The sequence below is a fragment of the Phyllopteryx taeniolatus genome, chromosome 3, assembly GCF_024500385.1.
Source record: "Phyllopteryx taeniolatus isolate TA_2022b chromosome 3, UOR_Ptae_1.2, whole genome shotgun sequence".
In the NCBI taxonomy this organism is placed as follows: domain Eukaryota; kingdom Metazoa; phylum Chordata; class Actinopteri; order Syngnathiformes; family Syngnathidae; genus Phyllopteryx; species Phyllopteryx taeniolatus.
In genome coordinates this window covers 26,819,516-26,842,604 of record NC_084504.1, presented here as the reverse complement: position 1 = coordinate 26,842,604, position 23,089 = coordinate 26,819,516, and the positions used below count along the sequence as shown (strand labels likewise).

General features: G+C 41.8%; 1 protein-coding gene across 7 annotated transcripts in view; it reads right to left on the bottom strand.

The window, feature by feature from the left end:
- pcsk5b (proprotein convertase subtilisin/kexin type 5b) overlaps window positions 1–23,089 on the bottom strand; it is an 83,630-nt gene that overhangs the window by 19,102 nt on the left and 41,439 nt on the right. For all 7 annotated transcript variants that reach the window (XM_061768006.1, XM_061768008.1, XM_061768009.1 and 4 more), the window contains exons 10-20: window positions 21,622–21,725; window positions 20,297–20,429; window positions 13,029–13,217; window positions 12,190–12,326; window positions 11,224–11,361; window positions 11,031–11,133; window positions 8,946–9,139; window positions 5,960–6,044; window positions 1,183–1,286; window positions 947–1,085; window positions 338–453 (exon numbers count right to left, since the gene is read on the bottom strand). In XM_061768006.1, the coding sequence (XP_061623990.1) occupies window positions 338–453; window positions 947–1,085; window positions 1,183–1,286; window positions 5,960–6,044; window positions 8,946–9,139; window positions 11,031–11,133; window positions 11,224–11,361; window positions 12,190–12,326; window positions 13,029–13,217; window positions 20,297–20,429; window positions 21,622–21,725 (1,442 nt within the window). The remainder of the gene's footprint in view (window positions 1–337; window positions 454–946; window positions 1,086–1,182; window positions 1,287–5,959; window positions 6,045–8,945; window positions 9,140–11,030; window positions 11,134–11,223; window positions 11,362–12,189; window positions 12,327–13,028; window positions 13,218–20,296; window positions 20,430–21,621; window positions 21,726–23,089) is intronic.

Below are 23,089 nucleotides of genomic sequence, written 5' to 3'. Positions count from 1 at the left end.
TTTCTCAAGGGGAAAATAAACTTTAAAGGGCACATATAATGAAAATGAGACTTTTTAAATGCTTGGATAAACTATGAACATATTTTGTAAGCTGCCTATTTCCCAAAATACATCTGTAAGCGAGCCGTTAGTAAGACGTGTTAGTAAGACACCTAGGAAATGCTTTAAATTGCATACGCCCAAAAAAATGTTCCTGGAACAGAGTGTTGGAGTTGCAAGGGTCCACTGTTTACCATTAGAAGCATGCACTTGAGTGAGTTTGTGAAACACCTTTCGGAGGCACGAGCAGAAGCTTTGCGTACGACGAGAGGAATGAGAGAGCGAGCTGAAAACTCACCATCTTTGCAGATGGTGCTGACCACGCAGGCTCCCACCTCCAGATTGTAACCGCTGACGCAGCTGCTGCAGTTCCTCTCACCGGGCCCCAGGCACTCGTAGCAGCTATGGTCACACCTGTCCACGGCAAACGCGTGCACAGTTAGGATGCCGTTGTGGCACTTAAACTTTGGATTTTGAGCTCCTGGGCTCCAAATCTAATTGACTTGAAAGCCAGTGTGGTCAATACAAATGGACAGCGGTAAACATTAGGGGCGGAACAGTACAGAGGGATACAGAGTTCCCGCATGGAAAATATTAAGTAAGGAAGTGTCCACTACTCCATGGAAAAATACAGTTCGGCTCATCCTCTGGCTGGTGGACGTCACGGCTAGCGATATGCTTTCGGCAGTACTCCAATTTACACAGTGCTTGTCCTCATTATGATCACGAATGAGCTGGAGCTTATCCTGGCAATGCTGACTTAAAAGTGGAGCATGTGGACTATAATACTGCACAGCAACATGGTCCACAGATGTTACAGCAAGCGTGTAAATTTTATTTGAGAGGAGACTTAGGCCGCTGCAGGTAAGTGGCGACTGTGGCGTATGAGAAGTCTAGTCCAACTCACTTTTTACAGGACTTCTGCACCTGGCCTCCGTTGGCCGCCTGCTCTGACAGGTAGTAGCCGTTGCTGCACGTGGCGACGCAGCGCCAGTCCTCCAGCAAGTAGCCGTCGGCGCACTTGGTGCACGCCTCAATACCTGTGCCTACAAAAAAAAAAATTATAAATTTAAAAAAAAACCACAGCCGTTGAGATGATCCCCCTCCTTTTTGTTCCGCCAAGTGCGCATCTTGTCGCATTACCCGCGCAGGTGGCACAGGCGCGGTGGCAAGGCTCGCAAGTCCTCCGGTGGCCGTTGTAGTAGGAACCCGCGGCGCACGTCATCTGACATTTGTTGCCTAGTAAACTGGACACAAAACAGAAGACGATGCTCGTTCATATTGTGCGCGTCTGGACGTTTGTGTACTAAAGTGCAGATGGGGGCGTCTATTACGGGGCATCCATAAGGGCAGATGCCTTTATACAAATGCATTTTTAGGAACATAAATCAATAATGTTAGCGGTATACAATAGCGTGTGAGAAAAGTTCCAGGACTGGTGCCAAAAACGCCACATGAAGACAAACAAGCATTAACACTCACATTCACACCTATGGACAACTTAAGAGTATTCAGTGAACTGTTTTTTTTAAATGTGGGAGGAAGCCGGAGTACCCGCAGAAAACCCACGCAAGCACGGGGAGAACATGCAAACAACACACAAGAAGCCAAGAATCGAACTCGGAACCTCAAAACTACGAGGCAGACGTTCTAATCACAAGGGTACCGTGTTGCCTGAGGGATTTATCAATATGAAAATATACATATATATATATATATATACACAATGTGTGGATCCATGACTCACTTGAGTGTCTATAGATGACACAAAAATATAACAAAATAAGCAAAGAAATATAATACTTACACTGCAATAAATTCATGAACACACAAATGTACACATTTAATTAATCCACCCATTGCTCTGCAAATTTTAGTGACGTTTGTTTTAGCAAACAATCTCACACATTTCACGTTGCTCCAACCATGTGCCATAGGAAATCAAATTCTGAAAAACAAGCAGTTAAGCATATGAGCAAAATTCAACGGAGCTAAAAAGGTACAGCTACGGGGCAAGCTAACGTTAGCATGCGTGTTTCATTTCATTTCAATCAAACTAAATTCAGGTTATCCTCTTCGCTTAAGCCCTGGATGCTGCAGTATTCCACTTGACAAGTTTCCACTTTGCTGAAAGCTGGACGCTGCAGTATTACACGCCACAGTCTCCTCTTGGCTGCTGCTATCTCACCGGCCTCAGAGACGAGACGGCGGCCTGAGTGACGTGAGTCTCTGCCGGTTCCGCGACATCTCCTGAACACAAGCTTCGTCGCCAGGGAGTTGCGGTGAAATCGAACGTGTTTGATTTCATCTGAGACATTTTGGAGATTCCTCTCCGTATGCTCACTAAAGAAAAAAAGCTTAACGTCGCATAATGTCACAAAGCCTGCGATCAGTTGTCCCCAAAATATATATTATGTTTTTGTAATTGTGAGGAGCCAAAACTGAAATTACAATTAAACTTCGATTAATTGCCCAGCCCGTACGTAAAAAGTGGAAACTGTTTCGTCCGAATCGCAAGCTGTTATTAAGCCTGTGTCTGCATGAATGAATTACACGTGGAAACCCAAGTCTCTCTCTCTCTCTCTCTCTCTCTCTCTCTCTCTCTCTCTCTCTCTCTCTCTCTCTCTGTCGGCTATCAGTCAATCAATCAATATTAATTTTCCATCTCTGTAGCTATATATAAAAAAACACAAACACACAATATACGTTATATATTAATTTAAAGGTCCCATGCCATCAATTTATTTGTTTAATTTTTCATAATCTTTGATGTCTTTGTATCTGGTTTGCAAGAACATTTGGGTTTGAAAGCGATTCACGTTGGTCTTTTACGCCTGGCAATTTCTCATCAATATTTGAATGTAAATAAGCTTTGCTCTGATTGGATGGCTGTTATTCTTAATTTAAACATGGAAAAGAACTTTGCTCTGATTGGTCCTTGGCGGTATCATGGCACCTCGTGGCGACCAAGCTGAGTGCGCAGGCAACGGCGCACTGTGGAATGGCCACGGTAAACGAGATGCCGCGGTCCCTCTGCTGGCTGGTTCCTTTGTTTTTTTTCTTCTTCTTCTTACTCCCTAGCTCTTCCACGCTTCAAGCCCGGTCGTCCTGCGACCGGCGACGCTGCACTGTGAGCGGCCGCGGCGAGCGAGATGCTGCGGTCCCGCCGCTCGCATAAAACCCGGAAATGCCGTGTTGCCGTTCAGCTAAGTTGAGTGGGTGAGCACCAAACACGAAGTGGGAAGGTACTTGCCTATTTAGTAACTATCTACAATCGCACGGAAATCTGAGCCGGTCATTTTGCAAGCCTTATACCGTTGATTAGCTTTTGCATTCAGTCAACAAACTGCACTAATGTCAAACTCAACCGACTCATTTTCACCTATGTACAAAACCGTAGAAAAAATGGATTTAGATGGCATGGGACCAGAATATATACACCATATATGGGCTCATATCAGCAACCGGTTGTCACCTTGTTAGGAGAGTCTCCGAGACTCTCATCCTGGTGAGAGCGCAAGCAATATTTTGGTGTCCCGGGTCGCCGCGACTGATCAGCCCCCGGCAGTCACGGCGACGTCTCTGGCAGTGAGATAGGCCTTTAAGGTCCACTGCGGCAAAGAGGAGAATGTGGAGTCTAAAACTGCAGCGTCCAGAGCTCAGACGGCAACAAGGTACGCTAGCGTTACGGCATGTGCCCATCCATCCATTTTCTACCGCTTATCCGGGTCGGGTCGCAGGGCAGTAGCTTTAGCAGGGACGTCCACACAGCGTGTGTGTGTAGTTTTATTCGAGAGGAAACTGAAGGCCAGTGCAGCAATAAAATATACCAAATTATGACTGAGTCATGAATTCTGGCCCACCCTCTTAATAAAGATGATGATATTGTTCAATAATTTTGATGTTTTTATTGATTTATGAAACAACAGTCAGGTTGTACTGACCCTCGACCATTCGTAGTAGACCAACGGAAGACATAGGAGGGTTAAACGAATTTGGAATAGTGCTCTTATGTTGGAGGACTTCACTTTGCAGGTGTACCTAATGTTACGTTTCCATCCATCCATTTTCTGTACGCATCAACGTATTGGTCTGCTTTTGGAGGCGAGTCCAGCAAATGTCTGGTGTGAGTCTGCAGTAAGGACGGCTTTTTTAGCGCAGTGCTGAGCTGAAAAACAGCTGCTCCGCGTTAGCCGGGACTTCCAAGAAATCGTCTGGACCCCTCTTCGCCCCCTTTGCCGCTACTTTCCGACAGTGTATGTGTGTGTGCGTGTGTCTGTGTTTGTCTTTGTGTGTGTGTGTGTGTGTGTGGACTGAGGAAATAACGGCTCCATCGTCCGCGTGGATAACTTAAACGGCTTAAGAGATGAGAGCGTCTTCAAAAGAAGCGCGCTGAACACAAAATGGCTCCGCTTGGTGTGTGGGTCCGGGGTTTATGCAGCTTTTAATGCTGGCTGGGTCACAGGGTGAAACCCAGTCCACGCAATAAAGATGTCCCAGCTGCTGCTGACACTTTCTTTCCCCAATTTAAAACAGTTCCTCTGTGTCTTAATAACGTAGGGATGGGCGAGATGGACTTAAAATGAATAGTACATTTCAACAGTTGTTTTCCTCAGCATTAACTTGCATTAACCACAGAAATAATTGATTTTTTTTCGTTAGAGATAATGTGAAAATAATTGCTTCATCTTGTCAAAACATATGTAAACATGATTTTTAGTCAATTAAAATGCTTGTTAGCAGAACTCTCACGCTTTTTTCTCATGTAGAATTGTAAAGGTGAGGCAAGGTGACCTTGACAAAATATTTGCATCTTGAAAGCACATACCTCAGATCAAAAGTTTCCAACATGTGGCTAAATCACTGCTGTTGTAACATATAAATGGGCACAAAGTCTTTCAGTAGATTAGACATGATTTGGAAAGGCACACAGTTTAAAGTAGTCTTGTGAGACATGGACAACATTTGTATCCACATTTAGGTAATGTTCTTTCCATTTAACGATATAGTATTTTTCCTTAAAATTACGCAAAATTAATGGCTATTTCTCTTATCTTTTTACAAAAGATCCTCCTCCATCATCCATAAATGTAAGCAGTTAGGATTTTTTATTGTTAATACATACAAACGTTTTCATGTAGTCATTATGTGTAGAATTGTGATTGGGTGGGTAGGATCTAAAAAAATAAAATAAAATGTGGAAGATGGGAAGTACTGTCAATACTTTCGGGGTTTTCACTTGCTAGGTGGAAGACAGTCTAGAACAGTGTGTTCCCAACCTCTCTCGAGCCAGGGGACATAGTTTACATGAGAAAAAAATCTCATGGCACAGCACTAAACAAAAATGTCCCATAAAGCAGATACACAGGTTTATTATGCACAGATGATCACTTAATTGGTCTTCCCATCACTATATATATATATATATATATATATATATATATATATATATCTATCAATGGCATAGCTAGATGAAAAAAATTCATTATTGGTAATAAATTTAGACCTTTTCAGAAATTAGCTTTTTTTTTTTTTTTTTCCTGCGGCACATCTGATGAGCTCTCACAGAACACTGTAGGTGGGAATCACTGCTTGAGAGACCCAACTATTTCTATACAAACCATTACAAAGTCAATTTTCCATTATATGTTTAAACAAGCTGTACAGTAATCCTCCTCTATTCGCAGGGACTGAGCCCTTTTGTGAAGAGCAAAAACCATGAGGAACTGACACCCCCCCCCAATAAAAAATGTTTAGGGAATGTCCTATATTAATAGTTTAAGCCATAAATGTACCACAAACTATGATTCCAGAACACTTTAATGCCATTTCAAACTCCCAAATGCACATAGTTGAATTTGTGAATCGTGAAAGGTCAATATGCGGGAGATAACTGCATAGTTAGGTTACTGTGGCTCACCTGGTCCCGAGTTTACATTCTGTGCAGAAATTGGAGGCAGTGCACTTCTTGCAGTTCTCCGGACACCTCCTGCAAATGTTGGAGTCTGCAAGACAACAGACGAACATGTCAGTCACACACACAAATATAAATAAATAATATTGCAGGCGGGGAGTGAAGGAAGCAGCAAATGAGCAAAACAGCAGGAAGAGTCGGGGGCTCGGGGGTGAGTGGAAAAGCAGAGAGGCTAAACAGCTGGGGAACGAAGATGACGACCGCAGTAACGGGAGGACGGGAACCCAGCCGAGGAAAGACTAAAAAGGCATGGATACGCTTTGACATACTACACACTCCTCCAAGACACATTCATAAAACAGAGTTGCTCTGCTAACACAAAAGCATGCGTCCATCCATTTTCTGTACTGCTTATCCTCACTAGGGTCGCCGGGGTGCCGGAGGCGGGGTACATCCCAGCCGTCACTGGGCGAGAGGCGGGGTACACCTTGAACTGGTCGCCAGATAATCGCAGGGCACATATAAACAAATAACCGTTCGCACTCAAAGTCATACCTACGGGCAATTTAGAGTTTGCAATTAACCTACCATGCATGTTTTTGGGGTGTGGGGGGAAACCGGAGTACCTGGAGAAAACCCACGTAGGCACAGGGAGAACATGCAAACTCCACACAGGGGAGGCCGGATTTGAACCCGGGTCCTGAGAACTGTGAGGCACATGTGCTAACCAGTCGTCACCGTGAAGCAAACTCAAAAGCAGTGAAAGATTATTAAAACGCCTTCAAACTTTTCAAGTTAAAAATTTTACACCAAAACTGGCACGCATGTCCATTATGACTCGGTGCAAAAATAATAAAGAACCTACAATGTGAAACGCACAAGTACCGTATTTTCACGACCATAAGGCGCATTTAAGATTCTTACATTTTCTCTAAAATGGACAGGGCGCCTTATAATGCGGCGCCCCTTATGTGTGCACCGAGTTCCAAAATCTATAAATGTTGTTGTGTGATGAGCGCTCCGCTTGACTGACTGGGAGCATTTCCTGCCGACACGCTGCTTATACAGAGGAAAATCGGACGTGGCCGTAAAGGGGGAAGGGTGCACCTGAAGGAGGACGCTAAAGGCACGCCCCCAGTAGCTATATAGCGCCGGTGTGTGCATTGTGCAAAACAACGGTTTTGCTAAGGACCCCCGAAAACGGCACCTACGAAGAGACACGCCGACGAAGCACAGTTTAAACTGAAAAGTGCATCTGATGGATACGAAATCATGGCAGGATGCAAGAGTCGATACAAACCTATGTTGTGAAACACACAGGTAGTCGGCCATTTTGCCCAGTGACAATGTTTAAAGGGGTGAAAACCCCCCAAATTTTAAAAGAATACATTGTACGTCAGGGCTACCTAAAACATGGTACTCAGATTAATATTTTGCGCTCATGGAATAAGAATTAAACAAAATGATTCATCAACATAAAGATTTCCATCTGCAGACAAGAAATGACGAAGCGCAAGTAGCATGTTGCCTGCTAATACAGCGTGCTACTGAACCGTGTTGGCTGACAGATTGTTGAGAGCGACGGATTTAATTATTCGATCCCGTGCACACCATGGCTGAGATGGAAAACATGCAGTGGTTATCTGATGATCGCTAGGAGAGACTAAAAGCGCTGTACAACTTCTTGATGTGAAAGAAATCCAGATCGGATCAAAACTCGGTGAGTACATGTAGATGACGTTTATTATGTAGCTTTTGTACATGTAATAAAATAGAATACGTAGCTTGTCATTACTGAAAATTGACCATGTATGGTTTTCTTGGTAAATAAAGGGGACAGGAATTGGTGAATTCACACTCTCGTACGAGTGGAAAGACCTAAAAATGGTCGCAGCCGTGATCGAGTAGATCAGTTCAACTGATAAAGATGTACACATTCAAAATATAACAAAGTTTTGATATCTTGGGTTTAGTTCCCCTTTAATAAATTGCTATAAAACACAAAATGCCTGCCCTGGAATGTTGGAAAATATTAGCATCCAGCAGCAGTGATTCTAATTGATAGCGAATTTGGCACGCAAGTTCACGAATCTGTGAAATGCAAAGGTAACTGGCCACTTTGGTTTGAAGGTACCGTTTCTCAGGGAGTTTGCACATTCTAGGGGTCGTACCTGACCAGACTTCGCCGAAGGAATTCAGCCGATTGCCACTATGCGGAACAAAATGTGTGACATTCTGGGGTCACTCCTCACATGGTAAATTTGATGCTTTTTCTGTATCGAATCAGCACCACACGTGTTTCAATTTCGTCAAGCGAGGCCCCATCCAACAATGCGGGCCAGTAGGATTTCTTTCAGCTTGCTGTCAGCCTGACAAAGAAAATAAAGTCATTTACCGCAACACGAAGCTCGGCGTTTCCAGCATTTCAAAGGGGAAAAGGGGGAAAAGTATCTACAACATCTTTGGCCCGAGGAAATGTTATGATTGAACTTGGATGAGAATGCGGCCCATCTGTTGCCAGGATGCTGGATCGGCAGCAGACCAATAAATCGAGCGAATTATTACATGATCCTTTTTGGTCTCGCTGCTCCAATTTTATCTCCACATAGGCAACTCTAGCCAGTATATAAACGTCAAGTGCGATACACAATATAAAGCCAGTTTATTCGAAACCTGTCAACAAACACGAGGAACCCAAGTCTCTGTGGAATGCAAGTCTTGTTCAGCTGTCAAACTAAATAGCAACTACATGTTCAACCTTTGAAACAGTAACGATGTATAGTGCCGTTATTGGTTACAATACCGTACGAATATCATATCGATATTGTGACTGTCACTTCTTACAATACTGGCTAGGACATACACAAATGTCATAAAGCCGGTTAAACTTTCGTGCGGAACTGGCATTGTGCGGGATGCGAGCCTATGACACGAGCCTGTTAAATTGTGCATGTGTCTTTTGCTTTTTCATTGGCTTCTGGCGTACGGTTACCGTGGTCGAGGTAGAAGGTGTCACCGCAGGCGGCCACGCAGGTGTGGGAGCCCTCGTTGAGGTGGAACCCGGGCCTGCAGGTGGTGCACTGGTCGCTGCGGCTGCCCATGCACGTCTCACACAGCGACGAGCACTTCTTGCAGCGCTTCCTGTCATCGCGAAAGAAGCCGCTGGGGCACTCGGACACGCACATCCTGATAAAAAGGTCACAGGATAAGTAGGATTTTTTTACTTGAAATGGTAGCTACCTCACCCTAGATTCCCATGTTCTTGTATTCAGAGACACCTGGAAAGTAGAAAACACTCCACTTGGAGCTTACGAGCTCAAAGTGTTCCAGTCGAGCGTATACAAACAAAAATGACAAACGTGGATGGCCTCTAGGGGAGGAAGAAGAATCATCTTGTGATGTATCTTTTATTACAGTAATCCCCGGTATATTCGCAGTTCCGTATTCATGAATTCACCTATTCGCGTTTCTGCGCAAACTAGTCCCAGCTGTTCGCTGAGAAACTCAACTCCTCGAGTTTTTTTGTGCTCCATCTAAAGCGTCCCAAGATGCCAGAAGAAAGAAAAGTAGTCCAATAACAAGGACATATGCTGAGGTGAAGCTTTGTGTGTTAAGGAGCAGCTAAGTTCAGCCTGGGCTGTTAGTGGAAATTACGGAGCATTTTTATCACATGTGCATGCGCAGATCTGATGGACTTTTTCCAAATAAAATCATCTGTAAGCCATTTATCTTTGAAGGTAATGTTGTAAGATGAGTTTGAAACGTGTATTTGCATATTAAACTATCAATAATAAAGATTTGGGGGGAGGGGACGTCAGTTACTCACGGTTTTTCTCTATTCGCAGCATGTATACAGTCTCAATAGTACCATAAAGTAAATCACTCTTATCTCTTACAATACAGTATTGGTAGTGTTATGTATCGTACTCTTATCTCACATACAGTATTAATATCAAATGCAGTATATCATGACACATTGTAGCGTTTTCTTTTACAAGACAGTGTAGATATTGTTACGTATTGTAGTTCTTATAATGCAGTTTTAAATGATGTATCATTAATATCTCCTACAATACACTATCAATATCATGTGTGTGTGTGTGTGTGTGCATGCGTGCGTGTGTATATACTGAGCAGGTGGAACATCTGCTGGAAAAATCGATGACGCTCAGTCACCCCCTCATTTCCCTTCCCTCTTCAGGACGACATCAAGATCACACAGCAGCCTTCTTTGTACATTTGTCGTGCTCACCGCCAAGAAACACATACCGTGCTGCATGTGTGAAAAGGACAATCCGCTGCTGCATTTGCCATTTAACCCATGAAAACACACACGCGGACGCCAACAGCCAGTCTAGCGTGTGGGAGGGACAATAATGTCAACCATTTCCTGTTTTTACCTCAGATCAGGGGTGGACAAACTATGGCCCGCAGGCCACTTCCAACCCAGTCTGTTCTTCAATCCAGCCCCCCCAAAAAAAATCCACAATGCAATGAAACTGTAATAACAGAGACGCAATATAGCGAGGGACAATTGTATATCAATTGTATATATATTTTCTCCATTAAAATGAATTAAAATGTCATTAATCCATTCTGGCCACCATAATTTTTTTGTTACGTGTGTTGAATTAAGAAGATTAGAAAGAAAGAAACTTTTAAAGTGTTATTACTGTACATACTGAAATATTCCCATGTTGGCTGGATATGGTGTGGCCTAGTGAGTGACATCAGGAGCTGGCGTCGAGTTTAGTCTGCAAGGGAACGTCTGGCCATGAGTTGTGACCAAAACCAGCTCCTTGCGAGTGTTCTCATTTTGTATTCGTGTGTTTGACAGTTTGTCCTGTTCAATAAACGGCTAAAAGTGCATCAGCGACTTCCTTGCCCACATGTGAGGGCATCACACAACCTTAATTGTTTCATTTTTTCCCCCCATTAATCAGGCATTCGCTGTACGATAGCACTACGTAACTGTACACTATTGCGAGTTACTCTGAGTCCCATTTCCACAAGGCAAACATTTCTTATGCGATGCAAACACAAGAGATAGAATATTGACGAGAGTAAATATTCAGACCTTGTGTTGTTCTTGAACTTGAGGAAGTAGTGGAGGCAGTTTATACAGTGATGCGGCCCAGGGCCTTCGCAGCCATGCTCATTGCATTCGGAATCACAAGGACCTGCGGAAATGCACGCACACACACACACACACACAGCCAATTACATCTCAGTGCAATGTGATAAAAATCCAAGTGTGAAGGTTTACCTACCATTGTACTCCTCGGTGAACACTTCATCGGTGGGCGCCACAGCATCAGTAGATCTGGTCTCAACAGACATGCTGCGTAGGGACGAGTACGGGTGTACCGAGGTCCCGTACAGCACCAGTGACCACTCCTTTAGCTTGCCTGAGAACACGGCAGCACCATCTTACAACAACACCACCAGGATGCTCTTGGCATGTGTCAGATTGTTCGCGGTCACAATTCACTCGTGATATCACTGTACCATCTGGTTATCTCATAATACAGTATCAATACTGTGACATATTGTTATCACTCACAATAAATTATAATGCATTGCAACATTAAGTCTTACAATACAGTATCAATATCATGACATATAGAATCACTATCGCTTTCAGTATCAATATTGTGACTTACCATAGCGTTACCTCTTTCAACGCAACATCCATGTAATGTATCATAGACCCTATCTGTTATAATACAGTATCAATATTGTATTATCTTTGAAAATGCATTACCGTTATCGTGACACATAATGATATAGTGATGTATTGTATCATTATCTCTTACAATACAGTATTGACATCATGAGACAAACGTTATGCAGTATCGATGTTGTGATGTACCACATCACTATCTTTAACAATACAGTATCACTATCGTGCCATATCATATCTCTTATCAGTGTCGATTTTGTGAAATCGCATGATTTTTAAGGATACAGGTGTGATATCGTGATTTGCAAAGGCAGCTATTACAGTAGAGTATCAATAAAGTGAAATATGACAGAGTTAAAAATAGGACTCAAAGTAATGGCGATAGTTTAACCCAGGAACAGACATGATACAAACTAAAGTACTACTTCTGTTCTGACCAATCATAGGAAAGCTTGAAATGGCTAAAGGAATTTGGAACATGTAAGCCAGACGGCGCGCACGCACACGCACACAGAAATGTTCGCTTGTCTCATCTATTGCAGTGTTTCCATACCAGGCACTTTTTGGCTGCGCAGCTGAGAGGGGGAATCATAAATCTCCAGTACCCAGTCACCTGCTGCCTTCTCTCCCCAGCAGTGGGTGGTCATGAACTCCCAGTTTTTAAACCCCTCCATGGAGTGATCAAACAACCTGCATGTCAACACGCAAAGGCAGTAAATTACATCAGATGACGTAAGGACTCGAGCACTCTGTATCGCAGCACATCTCTTCCAACACATTTGTCATTTATCATGAACACAGCCTTTTTGTTAAGTAGCATTTGTACCTTTTCTTACACAAACTACATTTACTATTACCATGTTTCCTTCATGTATCATTATTGCTATTGTGTCTTTCCCACAAATGACTTTCTTGTTTTATGATTGCCCCCCTGCTTAGAGGCGCAATAGTGCCACCTGTTCTTTTCACATGCACATGATGTGAACAGTGTGGGTAGACTGCAGAATCTGGCAAAACTACAATTAAAAGCTTCCTTCAAGAATGAACTGGAATGTATGGGATTTGATTGGAATTTTATTATTTTCTTAATGAATTGGGGGGTGGGGGGGGGATATGGGATGTAATTGAAATGTAATTTTATTTTCTTTTAACTTATATTTGAAGAAAAATTTTGGGGGGAATTTTATTTAATTCATTTACTAATTAAAAAAAATCACATTGTGTTTGTACATAATTATCCTTATATTTTTAATTTGAACTAATAGAAAAACAAATTGAATATTCAATTGTTTTTGTTGTGAATCTAAAAAAAAGAGACAATTCACATTTAATTTAACTTATAACAAATAATTGTCATGAATTGAATATTTTCCACAACGCATCCTTCCCTACCTGTTGGCCAGCAGCTGAGACTTGGTCCCCGATGGTGAGGTCAGATTGATGGACAGATCTCCCCGGCGAGGGTGCGTGATGGTGATGCGTACCACTACATGCTCCAGGTAGATCACATGATGGTTGGGGTTGTCTGTGCAGCCCGTCGCCTTGTACACCGAACGCACCACATGCTCTGGGCGGATTGTCCTGCAGGACAAGGATCACGAGCTTGTCAGATTGGACTGATATAAAAGTAAAATAAATGTGGTACAGATTTTAGACATGGAAATGCCATAATGCATGATATCAGTGCACCTCTTCGAACTCATTCCAGTCAACAAACTACAGATAATACTTCATGTTTTGATCATACAGGTAGAAGCAAAATCATGCATTGTAAAATATGCATTATACATAGGTTGAACTGTTTTCCAGAATTTTGAGGTCAACTTTGGGGGTGCGTATTATACATGGGTGCGCATTATACACGAGAAATTACGGTACATCTGCTTGTTGCTCGTTTTGATTCAAAGCAGCAAAACAGAATAATTTTGTCCAGCATTACAAGTGGGGCCTTGACTTGAATCTTCTGTGACTTGTTGTGAATTAACATGTATGATTTGGTGACAGTTTACTTTTCCTCAACTTTAATTTTTTTTACCTTTTTTAAATACTTAACTGAAAAAAAAATGTATATGGAAGTTCTTTAATTTTTAAGGAATACAATAATGGGATTCAGTAGTTTTTAATTAGTAATTTAAACAAAATTTGTGATGAGAAACCTGCAAAAAAAAAAAAAAATATGGATTTGCTTGCAAAGTGATTTATTTTGAATTTTAAGTAAAACCTTTTTACTTTTATGGGCGTTTGGAGAAAATTTGAGGTAAGAACAGCTTCGGATACAGCGCTACACAACTCATGTGACAAAAATGAAGCAATTGAGATGTCACCAATGCACTTTCAACAGTTTATTGAACGGAGAGTCACACACACAAATGAGAGAACACTCTCAAGGAACTGCTGGAGGACACAACTCACGCCCACACACTACCACTGGAGAAAAAAAAAAATAATAAATTAAAAAGATCAGTCAACCCAGCTCCTGATGCTACTAGTTTATTCCTCTAAATACGCTTTTATTATATTTTATTAAGAGTGCTATTTTTCTTCATTAAAGACATAGCCAAAAAATGGAGGTGGTTTTTGGGGAGCTGGAATGGAGTTATGGCATTTCAATTCATTTCAATGGGGAAAATTGATTTGAGACATTTTTTCTAATAATTTCGTATTTTTTATATTTTCACATTTTTGATTATATATTTTTGTCAAATATTTTAGTATTTTTATTTGTTTTGTGTTTTTAGAAAGCGTGCTTTTATCTTACGATTTTAGTGTGAGATTGTTAGCAGGACATGACTGAAATGATTGGTCATGTGTCATGTCGCTGTTCCGTCGCACGTCAAACAAATTCATCAGCTTCAGAGGCAAAGCCGATAGAGAAGAGGCTGCGAAGCCAGAGTCTGTTTGGCGATCGTCCACGCGCTCATGGAAGGCTGTGATAATCAAGACCATCTTGTCGGCGCTGGAGTAACAGCTGAGCCAATTTAGCATATCTTCACAGAAAAGCCGCTGAGTTACACTTGCTGGAAAACACTTGGCGTGTGTCAAGATGGCTGGAAAAAACACTAACTTATGCTCTTATGTGCTTTACTGCAAACCATTTTTCCTCGCCTCCTTGAAAGTGCCGGCTCTTTTTAGGGACCTAGAGCCAACGCATATGTTTATCATTGAGGGGAAAATTGCTCGGGGCAATTCCAAGCTGCACATTTAGAGTAAAAGATCGAGCGTTCCTTTTGCGTCGGAATCATTAGGAAAAAAAGGGTGAAACCTGTTCTGTTTTGCTTGTCACATACAGTACGTATTGCGTTACAATACCAGATGTTCATACGAAACAAAGTTGCGCTTAATGACTTTAACACGTGTACTAGTAGTCCTCGTGAGCCAGAATCTCAGCCTTCAGATTGGCCCAGATTGGAAATCAGACTTGATTTCCAACGTGAATTCCTGCATCGTTCAACGCTTCTGTCACAAGAGAACTTGCTCGGTACACACGGAAGCCCAACACTATTTGTTATCATTTGAATAATTAAAACTACTATATGTGGTTCAAATTTGGAAGCACTCGGACAAAATCATTAGGACAAGTCCGTCTTTGAAGAACCCAAGGATATTATCCTAAAATGGCGGACTTCAAGTATCTTTATGGGCATTGATTCTTGAGACTTTTTTGTGATTCTACACGACTTGTTACAGTGGAACCTCAATAAAACGGACCCCGATATAACGGATATCGAATAAAATGGACCGTCGGGACTGAACAATGTGCCCAAAAATAGTTTCCATTTGTCGCTTAAACTGCCGTTGATAACGTCTGTTAAGTTCCAGAATCGACCACTGTTGTTTACTGGCGCTGTGGCGCAATGAAGGCAGAGAATGGGACTGACGTATTTCCAGGTTACAGATATACAATCAATCAATCAATAAATAAATAAATCAAATTCCAAAAGACGTGCCTCCTCCGCCACGGTGAATGTGGGGAATTGATGTGGCGACCATGTCATGATGGCTATATCTCTTGTCTATTGTACATAGACTCGCAGCGCTGAGAGGGAGAGTGTTAATACAAACACAAGTCTCTGGAGTCAGGAACATACTACTTTTGGTACAGTAACAGATTTTTTTGTGGAGCCACTTGCCTTTGGCAACGGAATGGGGACTAGGAAGCACACAAATTCCTCGCGGCTCATGAAAGCGACTTGCCTATGATGAGTACTGTACGTCGACAATGTCGCCATGACCAAGCACACTGGCGTGGTAAGTTTTGATAAAATGTGAACATTTCACAAGCTTTTTTTTAATTACTTATTATTTACAATAACCTTGTACTGTACTGGGCATTTTAGGCCATGAATAAAAACCTACAAAATTATTTTGTACTGTATAGTTATATTGGCGCATACGGCCTATTTAAAAAAAAAAAACAAAAAAAACAATTGAGGGAAGAAAAAAAAAGAATAAATAAATAAAAAAACTTCAATGTAACGGACATATATTAGACAACCCCTGATCCCTATTAGTTCGTTCTACCAAGGTTCCACTGTCGTGTGAATCTGGCTTTGGGAGTTGAATTTTGTGAAAAGCCAGAAACTGCGAGTCATCAAAATGTGCTGCCATGCTCACACACATGCGATGATGAAAACTCAAATGTTGCTCAATTTAGCATGACGCATCAGTCTAGTATGCATGATTCAAATTTGGTAGCAATCGGGCAAAACCTCTCAGAGTAGTTGGCTTTTGAAGGATCCCTGGAAATGTCCAGAATGACCATAAAATGGCCACTGCAAACCAAAATGGCAGAGTGCTTGTGAATATTCTCATTCATCCACGTCATTTCATTCTCGGGGCATTGAATCGTTCAAAACGGGACTTTTGTTTCCGCCTCTCATCCGAGCTGGTTTCATCAGTTCATGCAACAATGCTGACGCAGGCCGCACTAGCCGGCTAGTGCATCTAACGAAGCATTTTTGCATGAAGTCCAGTTGCGATCGATTCAATACCCTCAGAACAAAATGGCAGACTTCCTGTAACTTTTTCAGGCATGCGTTCTTGAGACTATTTTGTGGTGATACAAATGCCTCCAAAATTTCATGTTGATAAGTGAAACTGGCTTCGGGGGCAGAATTCTTTTTACCGTCAGTGTCATTTAAATCAGCATATAACATGAGAGACTAGCTCAGCAAGCATCAAAGATTCAACGTTTTACTTTTCCTATTGCAAAAGGAGTGGCCTCAAGTTATGGGGCCAGAGCGCTGGCCCTCAGTGACATCATTTTTCTGTCCTATGATTGGTTCGTGAAAAAAACCGATTTGGACTCGCAAAATATCGGTCGTGATCGGCACACAATACAATTAATAATCAGCATCTCTAGTAAGTATGATGTATTTGATTTAAACTAGAAATATATTTGTTCTGAACTGCTCCAGATGTATGTGGCACAGTTGTGTGTTGTTAAACAGCATTGTGTTTTAGTATAGTACTGATATTAATGGTTTCTATAATTGTGACGAGATAGTGATGGTATTAAGAGATGGATTAAGTCCCTACTGAATGTCCAGATACCAAATGCACGGCCTGCCACAAAAAACTGTGACTTAAAGCATTGCCTGTACCGTTAATAAAGCTTTTATGATGGTGAGAGCAGGTTGGAATGCTTCCAGAGGAGGGAATAAACATAGAAGTAATTAACGAAGCAGCAAGAGGGGAGCAGATTAAAAGAAGAAATGTGTTGATGCAAGTAAAGTGTGTGGAAAACAATGAGGGTTGCATAAGCGGCGGCTGGCCAGGGAAGTCTCGCACTGATAACGCAATGCTGCTGGCTGGCTGGCCTGGCCGTGACACAACACAGACAACAGAACCCCCGGTGGACGCACAGCTGATTACCGGCAGCCTGACTGGACACACGTGCACACACGGGCACACGCGCAGTATTTCAGCTAATTTTGCTGGTGCAACAGCAGACAGACGTTAGCAAATGCAGTCCAAGAGGCCAGCCAAAGGGTGTGTGGGAACACAGCTTTGACAACTTATAACACACACCCGTGCATACATATTTTGGGGAAGAATATTAAGCATGTTACTGTTATATGACAATTCATGTCAAGTTAAAGTTCAGTTTACAACAAAATGGACTAATATCGAAAAATAGCAAGAAATCAAGCAGATGGAGCAGAGCAACTAGTCACACACAACACTGGGATGACCACATCTGTCTGTTATTAAACATCACATCACACATTTTTTTATTTTTGCCCATTAATTTTTTTTTATTATATTAGATATTGTTGTATATTTCTCTCATAATATTATGGATTTAACATTAATTCTAATATTTCTTCTATTATTTACTAATATTTGTGTATTTTATGCCCATGTTTTAAACAAAAGCATAATCTGTAACATAATAATAATAATAATAATACCATAATAGCTTGAATTAGTATTTAGAATTTATCAGGAAAAATAAAACTTTTCCCCCTACAAAATACTTCATACACGTAAAGATTACAATACAATACAAATATGAATTTGTCGAAATAATATTAAACAATATGCTACTGTTATATGACAATACAGCACTGTGGAACGACCCCGTCTGTGCGTGCTTTTTTTCCTAAAATATTTATTTTCAGTGAATATTTTTGCATTTTTGTCTAATATTTCTGTACTTTTTTGCATTATTTTTTTATATTTTTCATCAAATATTTTCCATTTTTGTCATATTCTGTACTATTGCTGTGTCACTCCCATTGGGATTTTTATTATAATAACACAGTTTGTTTTTAACGTAACATTTTTTTTCTCCGTCTTTTATTTATTTCTATGGCATTAAGGGTTACACAGGGTAGCTGTGATTGACTGGCGCTACGATTATGAGGGGGGCCTTGAAAAAATGTCTCCCCTGTATGGACTCCATGGAGCGCTGCCTTAAACAACTGGAGTGGCAACACACGCAACCGTTCCATTCAACAAGAGTGTGAAACACTACAACAAAGTACAACTGTATAATCCTCATATAGGATGATTAGTGCACCAGAGCAGAACAAACCGGATGATGATGATGATAATGATGATGATGATGAGGATGGTGCTCCCCAGCAGGCCCCTCACAATCAAGCTTGGCCCGAGTAGAGCCTCGCACAAAACTTTGCTCAGGCTTCCAGCTGCATCAAGGATAACAAGCTTCGAAGCCCTGGCTTGCACTCTGTGTGTATGTGTGCGTGTGTGTGCATGCGTGCGTGCTTGCGTGCGTGCGTGCGTGCACGCGCACGTGTCTGTTGAGTAAATGTCTTATGTGAGAACCACCCTGCCAGAACTAATGCTTGGCCCCTATCAATGTACAAGCTTGCACAACCGCATTCTCAAACACATGGCGGCCGGTGCATAAACAGAGAGAAGGAAAAAAAGAGCTCAAATTACAGCGGAAGCAACATTGAACAATGTTAGCTTCCATGCAAGTGTTAAAAACAAGTTAACCGGCACATTTTCAAATCCGTTTTTTTGTTTGTTTTTTGGTACAAAGGCGCACCGATTTCCCAAAATACAAGGAATGAAACGGATTCATCCATTTTAAATGTACAGTGGTACTTTGACTCAAGTACTTTTGAGTATTCTCGTTCAGTGGTCGCACATCGATTCTTCCTTTTATTTTTTCCTCCTCTCCAGTCAAATACAAGAGACACGGGAGCTTTTGCGGGGTCGCCATTTTGATTAAATGCGCATGCGTGGAGCGGGGATGTATGGACCAATGCGCGTGCGTGTGTGGAGCCAGTACTGACGTGAACCCTGAAATGGAGTATGAATTGAACCGTGTGCGCACCTTCGTGCCGCGGACGCGCAATGTGCAAAACATGAATTTGTTATAAATAGACCGATTCGTTTTTTCCAGGTCCGACACAGATACCAATTATTAATAGTCAAGGAGGTTGATAACCGATATTCTGAGTCGATATTCATTTGCCGGAAACATTTTGAATGATACAACTCTTCATTTTATTTAAATGACTTAAAGCCGATATCAAGTAACGAGCTTATCACATTTACAACATGTTAGTTTTTTAAATTTATTTCTTTATTTTTTTAATCTTAGACCATAAAGATCTTTGTTTCACAATTCTTACAAAAAAAAGTGCAGGGTGCTCTCAAGATCAGCAGCATGTCTTATAAAGTTAAATGAAAACTTATATAAATGAATAGCTCCCTACAGTTTTAGTAAATCAATATTTCCAAAATTTCAATATAACTGAAATGTTAATCTTAGACTATTATTTTTAATGTTTTTTATTTATTTTTTTTTTTTAAGTTCAACCAAAAACAAAATACGCAGGGAGTTCCCAAGGTCTGCAGAATCTCTTATAAATACATAGTTCCCTGAAGTTTAACCAGTTTCAAAATTCATCTCTTATCGGCCGTTCGGTAAAAAAATTAAAATAAATAAAAAAAATAAAAAGGCAGTTGCTGATATGCGTCAAAATGCCAAATATTGGCACCGATAATCGGCCCGGCGGATAATCTATCTATTCCTAGAATTTGTCTTGATGCATACTACTTCTCTTAACTGCCCTTGTTGAGGCACTAGGATGGAATACGTGCAGCAAAACATTTAAAGAAAAGCGAATCCATTCCTGCCCTCCCAAATGGCCGCCTTTCGGCCATCTTTGACCATGTACCTGATCTGCCGGTCGGCGCTCTCCACACACACGTGCTGAGGTGGGACGTGCTGCGAGGGGAGCTGCTTCCATCGCTCCGCCTCCTTCACCATGGCCTCAGCATCCATCAGGCCAAAACCGTACAGGTGGCTGACTGGAGACGAGACACAGACACACATGCACACACACGCAAACAAAATGACACCATTGCGTGTTATTCAAGTTGGATTTAATAGGGACCTATTATGAAAAAATGACTTTTCATTGTTTGTATATAAATAGTTGTCTCTCTGGAGTGCCCACCACCCACCAATGAAGCGTGAAATCGCACAACTAAGCACAGGTAGTCCCCAGCATGTTTGCGGCCCACTATTCACAAATTCGCCTATTTTTTTTCTACGAAACCTATCCCCAGCTATTTGCTGAAGAACTCACCTATTCAATGTGTGCTCTTTCTGAAATGCCCAAAGATGCCAAGAGATGCTGCCAAAGGCCTAATAGGTAAGTTGTACTTTGGTGTCAAGGAAGTATGCTGAAGTGACACGTCTGGAGTGGGAGACAGGATTTGTATGTCTGGGAGGAGCTCGATTTAGCCTGGGTTGTTAGTGGAAGTATAGGCGCACTTCTGGTGGAATATTCAGAAATCAAATAATGTGTAAAACATGTATTTTTAAGGGTATTGTTGTAAAATGAGTTTGAAACGTTAAAGTGTTTTGACAGTATAGATTGTGATATAATTATGGTTTCAACTATGAGAATATGGGAAATTATAAACATTTGGTGCATCAATTAGTCACAGTTTTTCTCTACTTGTGGCAGGGCTTGGTCTCTATCCCCTACGAATATTGAGCCACCTATCATTGGGGGTGATTTACATAATAAATGACCCCACAACAACTTTCTCCCCAAATTACATGATCAGCTAGGGTGGGCACAGTTCCAGAGCCAGTGGTCAATTACAGCTGAAACGATTACTCGAGTAACTTGAATAATTCAATGACGGGTTGAAAAGGGTTGACAAAAAAAAAGGTTGAAGCAAAATGTTTGTCTTGGGGCTTCATTGAATCCCTATCCCTTGCGGTATAGGGCCGGCCTGCTTATCTGAGGGATCCCTTTTCCACATGGACTGTTATTGCAGACTCATAGCACTCCGTTCAGAAATAAGTTGGTGCGATGGCAGAGAGCCAAGAAAACATCTTTCTACTTACTACTATCACCATTTTATACTTTAAGGAGACCACTGTTATACGAGAGATACAGTATAGTGAGGACTGTTGAGTATAATGCAATGGGGTCAACACCTAAAGCACTTGCACACTGTGGTGTATAATATGCTGTGTACACACCGTTATAACCAGCGGCGTTGGTCTTCCAGTCGGGGGCGCTGAGGTGCCCGGCTCGGGACGTCTTCACAATGATGTGCTGGACGTCTCTCCAAGTTAGAAGAGGACTAGAAGAGAGTATGAGGACACGCAGACACATGAGTTCATTTGGAAACATAACAAGGACGCAAGCAACTTTGTGGATGACAGCATGTCGGATTTGATATCGTTGTTAAAGACACTATCTCCATATGAAAAGATGTAAATGTATTTTATCTGAGACCGTTCAGAGGCTTGGCGTTGCTGTTTAAACCCCATCATACATTCAGCTTTACAGATGGCACCTTTGTCCACAGGAGGTGGTGCGTGTCTGCTATTTAAAGAAATACGGTAATGTACAGGAAAACAAATATTTTCAGGGTCAATATCAAAATGTTTAGCAGCTTTCGCTCTGGCATGCTCTCTCTTGAATCTCCAGGTTAAATTCAGCTTTACAGGTGCCACGTTTACACCCCAGAAGAACAAGCCTCACAGGGCACTGGAAGGAGAGGTGGTTGATAAAAGAGAGAGAAAGAGGATGAAATGAAAACTTTGCCACCACAAAATGGAGGGGAAATTACAGGGAGACTTGGCTGGAGCTTGTTGAGGCTCATTCAGCCGTCCCTCCCTCCCTCCCCCGCCCGCCCGCCCGCCCGCCAGCCTCTCTGATCTCACGTGAGATCCATTACAGGACAGGCAACCATGTGTCACAACTCCTTTCATGTCCCCAACGCTACATTAAATAGGGGGGGGGGAGAACCGGGAAGTGGGTCAATGCATTTCCTGGGATTCCCTTCCATCTCCGTATGTCAGCCAGATGCTTCCACGCCATCCGAGAACGCCGGCTTCACTTGCCCTGAATGCAATTCTCAGCCAACCATTGTGTTTCATGAGGATAAAACGCGATTGCGTGACAGTCGACACAAAAGGGCTGACACCTGAGGACAATGGGCCTCATAATACGGCACTTGGACAGGATTACAAAGTCAACATTTTCACAGGGCGGAGAAAAATTGCCCGTTGTAATAGATGGAATTAGAAAATTCTAATCAAGCCAGTCCCTTGTTCACAAAACGCCCTGGCTAAAATTTCTATCAAGCCAATTGGAATGGTAACGAAAAAACAGGAAGTAGAAACATGGAGAGGAAAAAAAAGCAGTAATAGCACGAAACATCATAAGTGCTCAGCCAAACTACCCTGAGAACGCCTAAACTCCGGAAATGTGATTTGATATGAATTGAGTAACAAGCTTGGTCATTGAATGGTTTTAAATTGTGAAAAAAATACATTTGTCTCGTTTCAGGCGTTGCACTGTATATACTTTTCATATATTTGTTTTTATATATTATAAGTAACAAACCAACTAACAGAAATATGTCCCGTGAAGGCCAAATGGATTTGAGCGCAAAAGATCAATATTAATGGGGTGGTGGGGGCAGAGTAGCAGGCACTG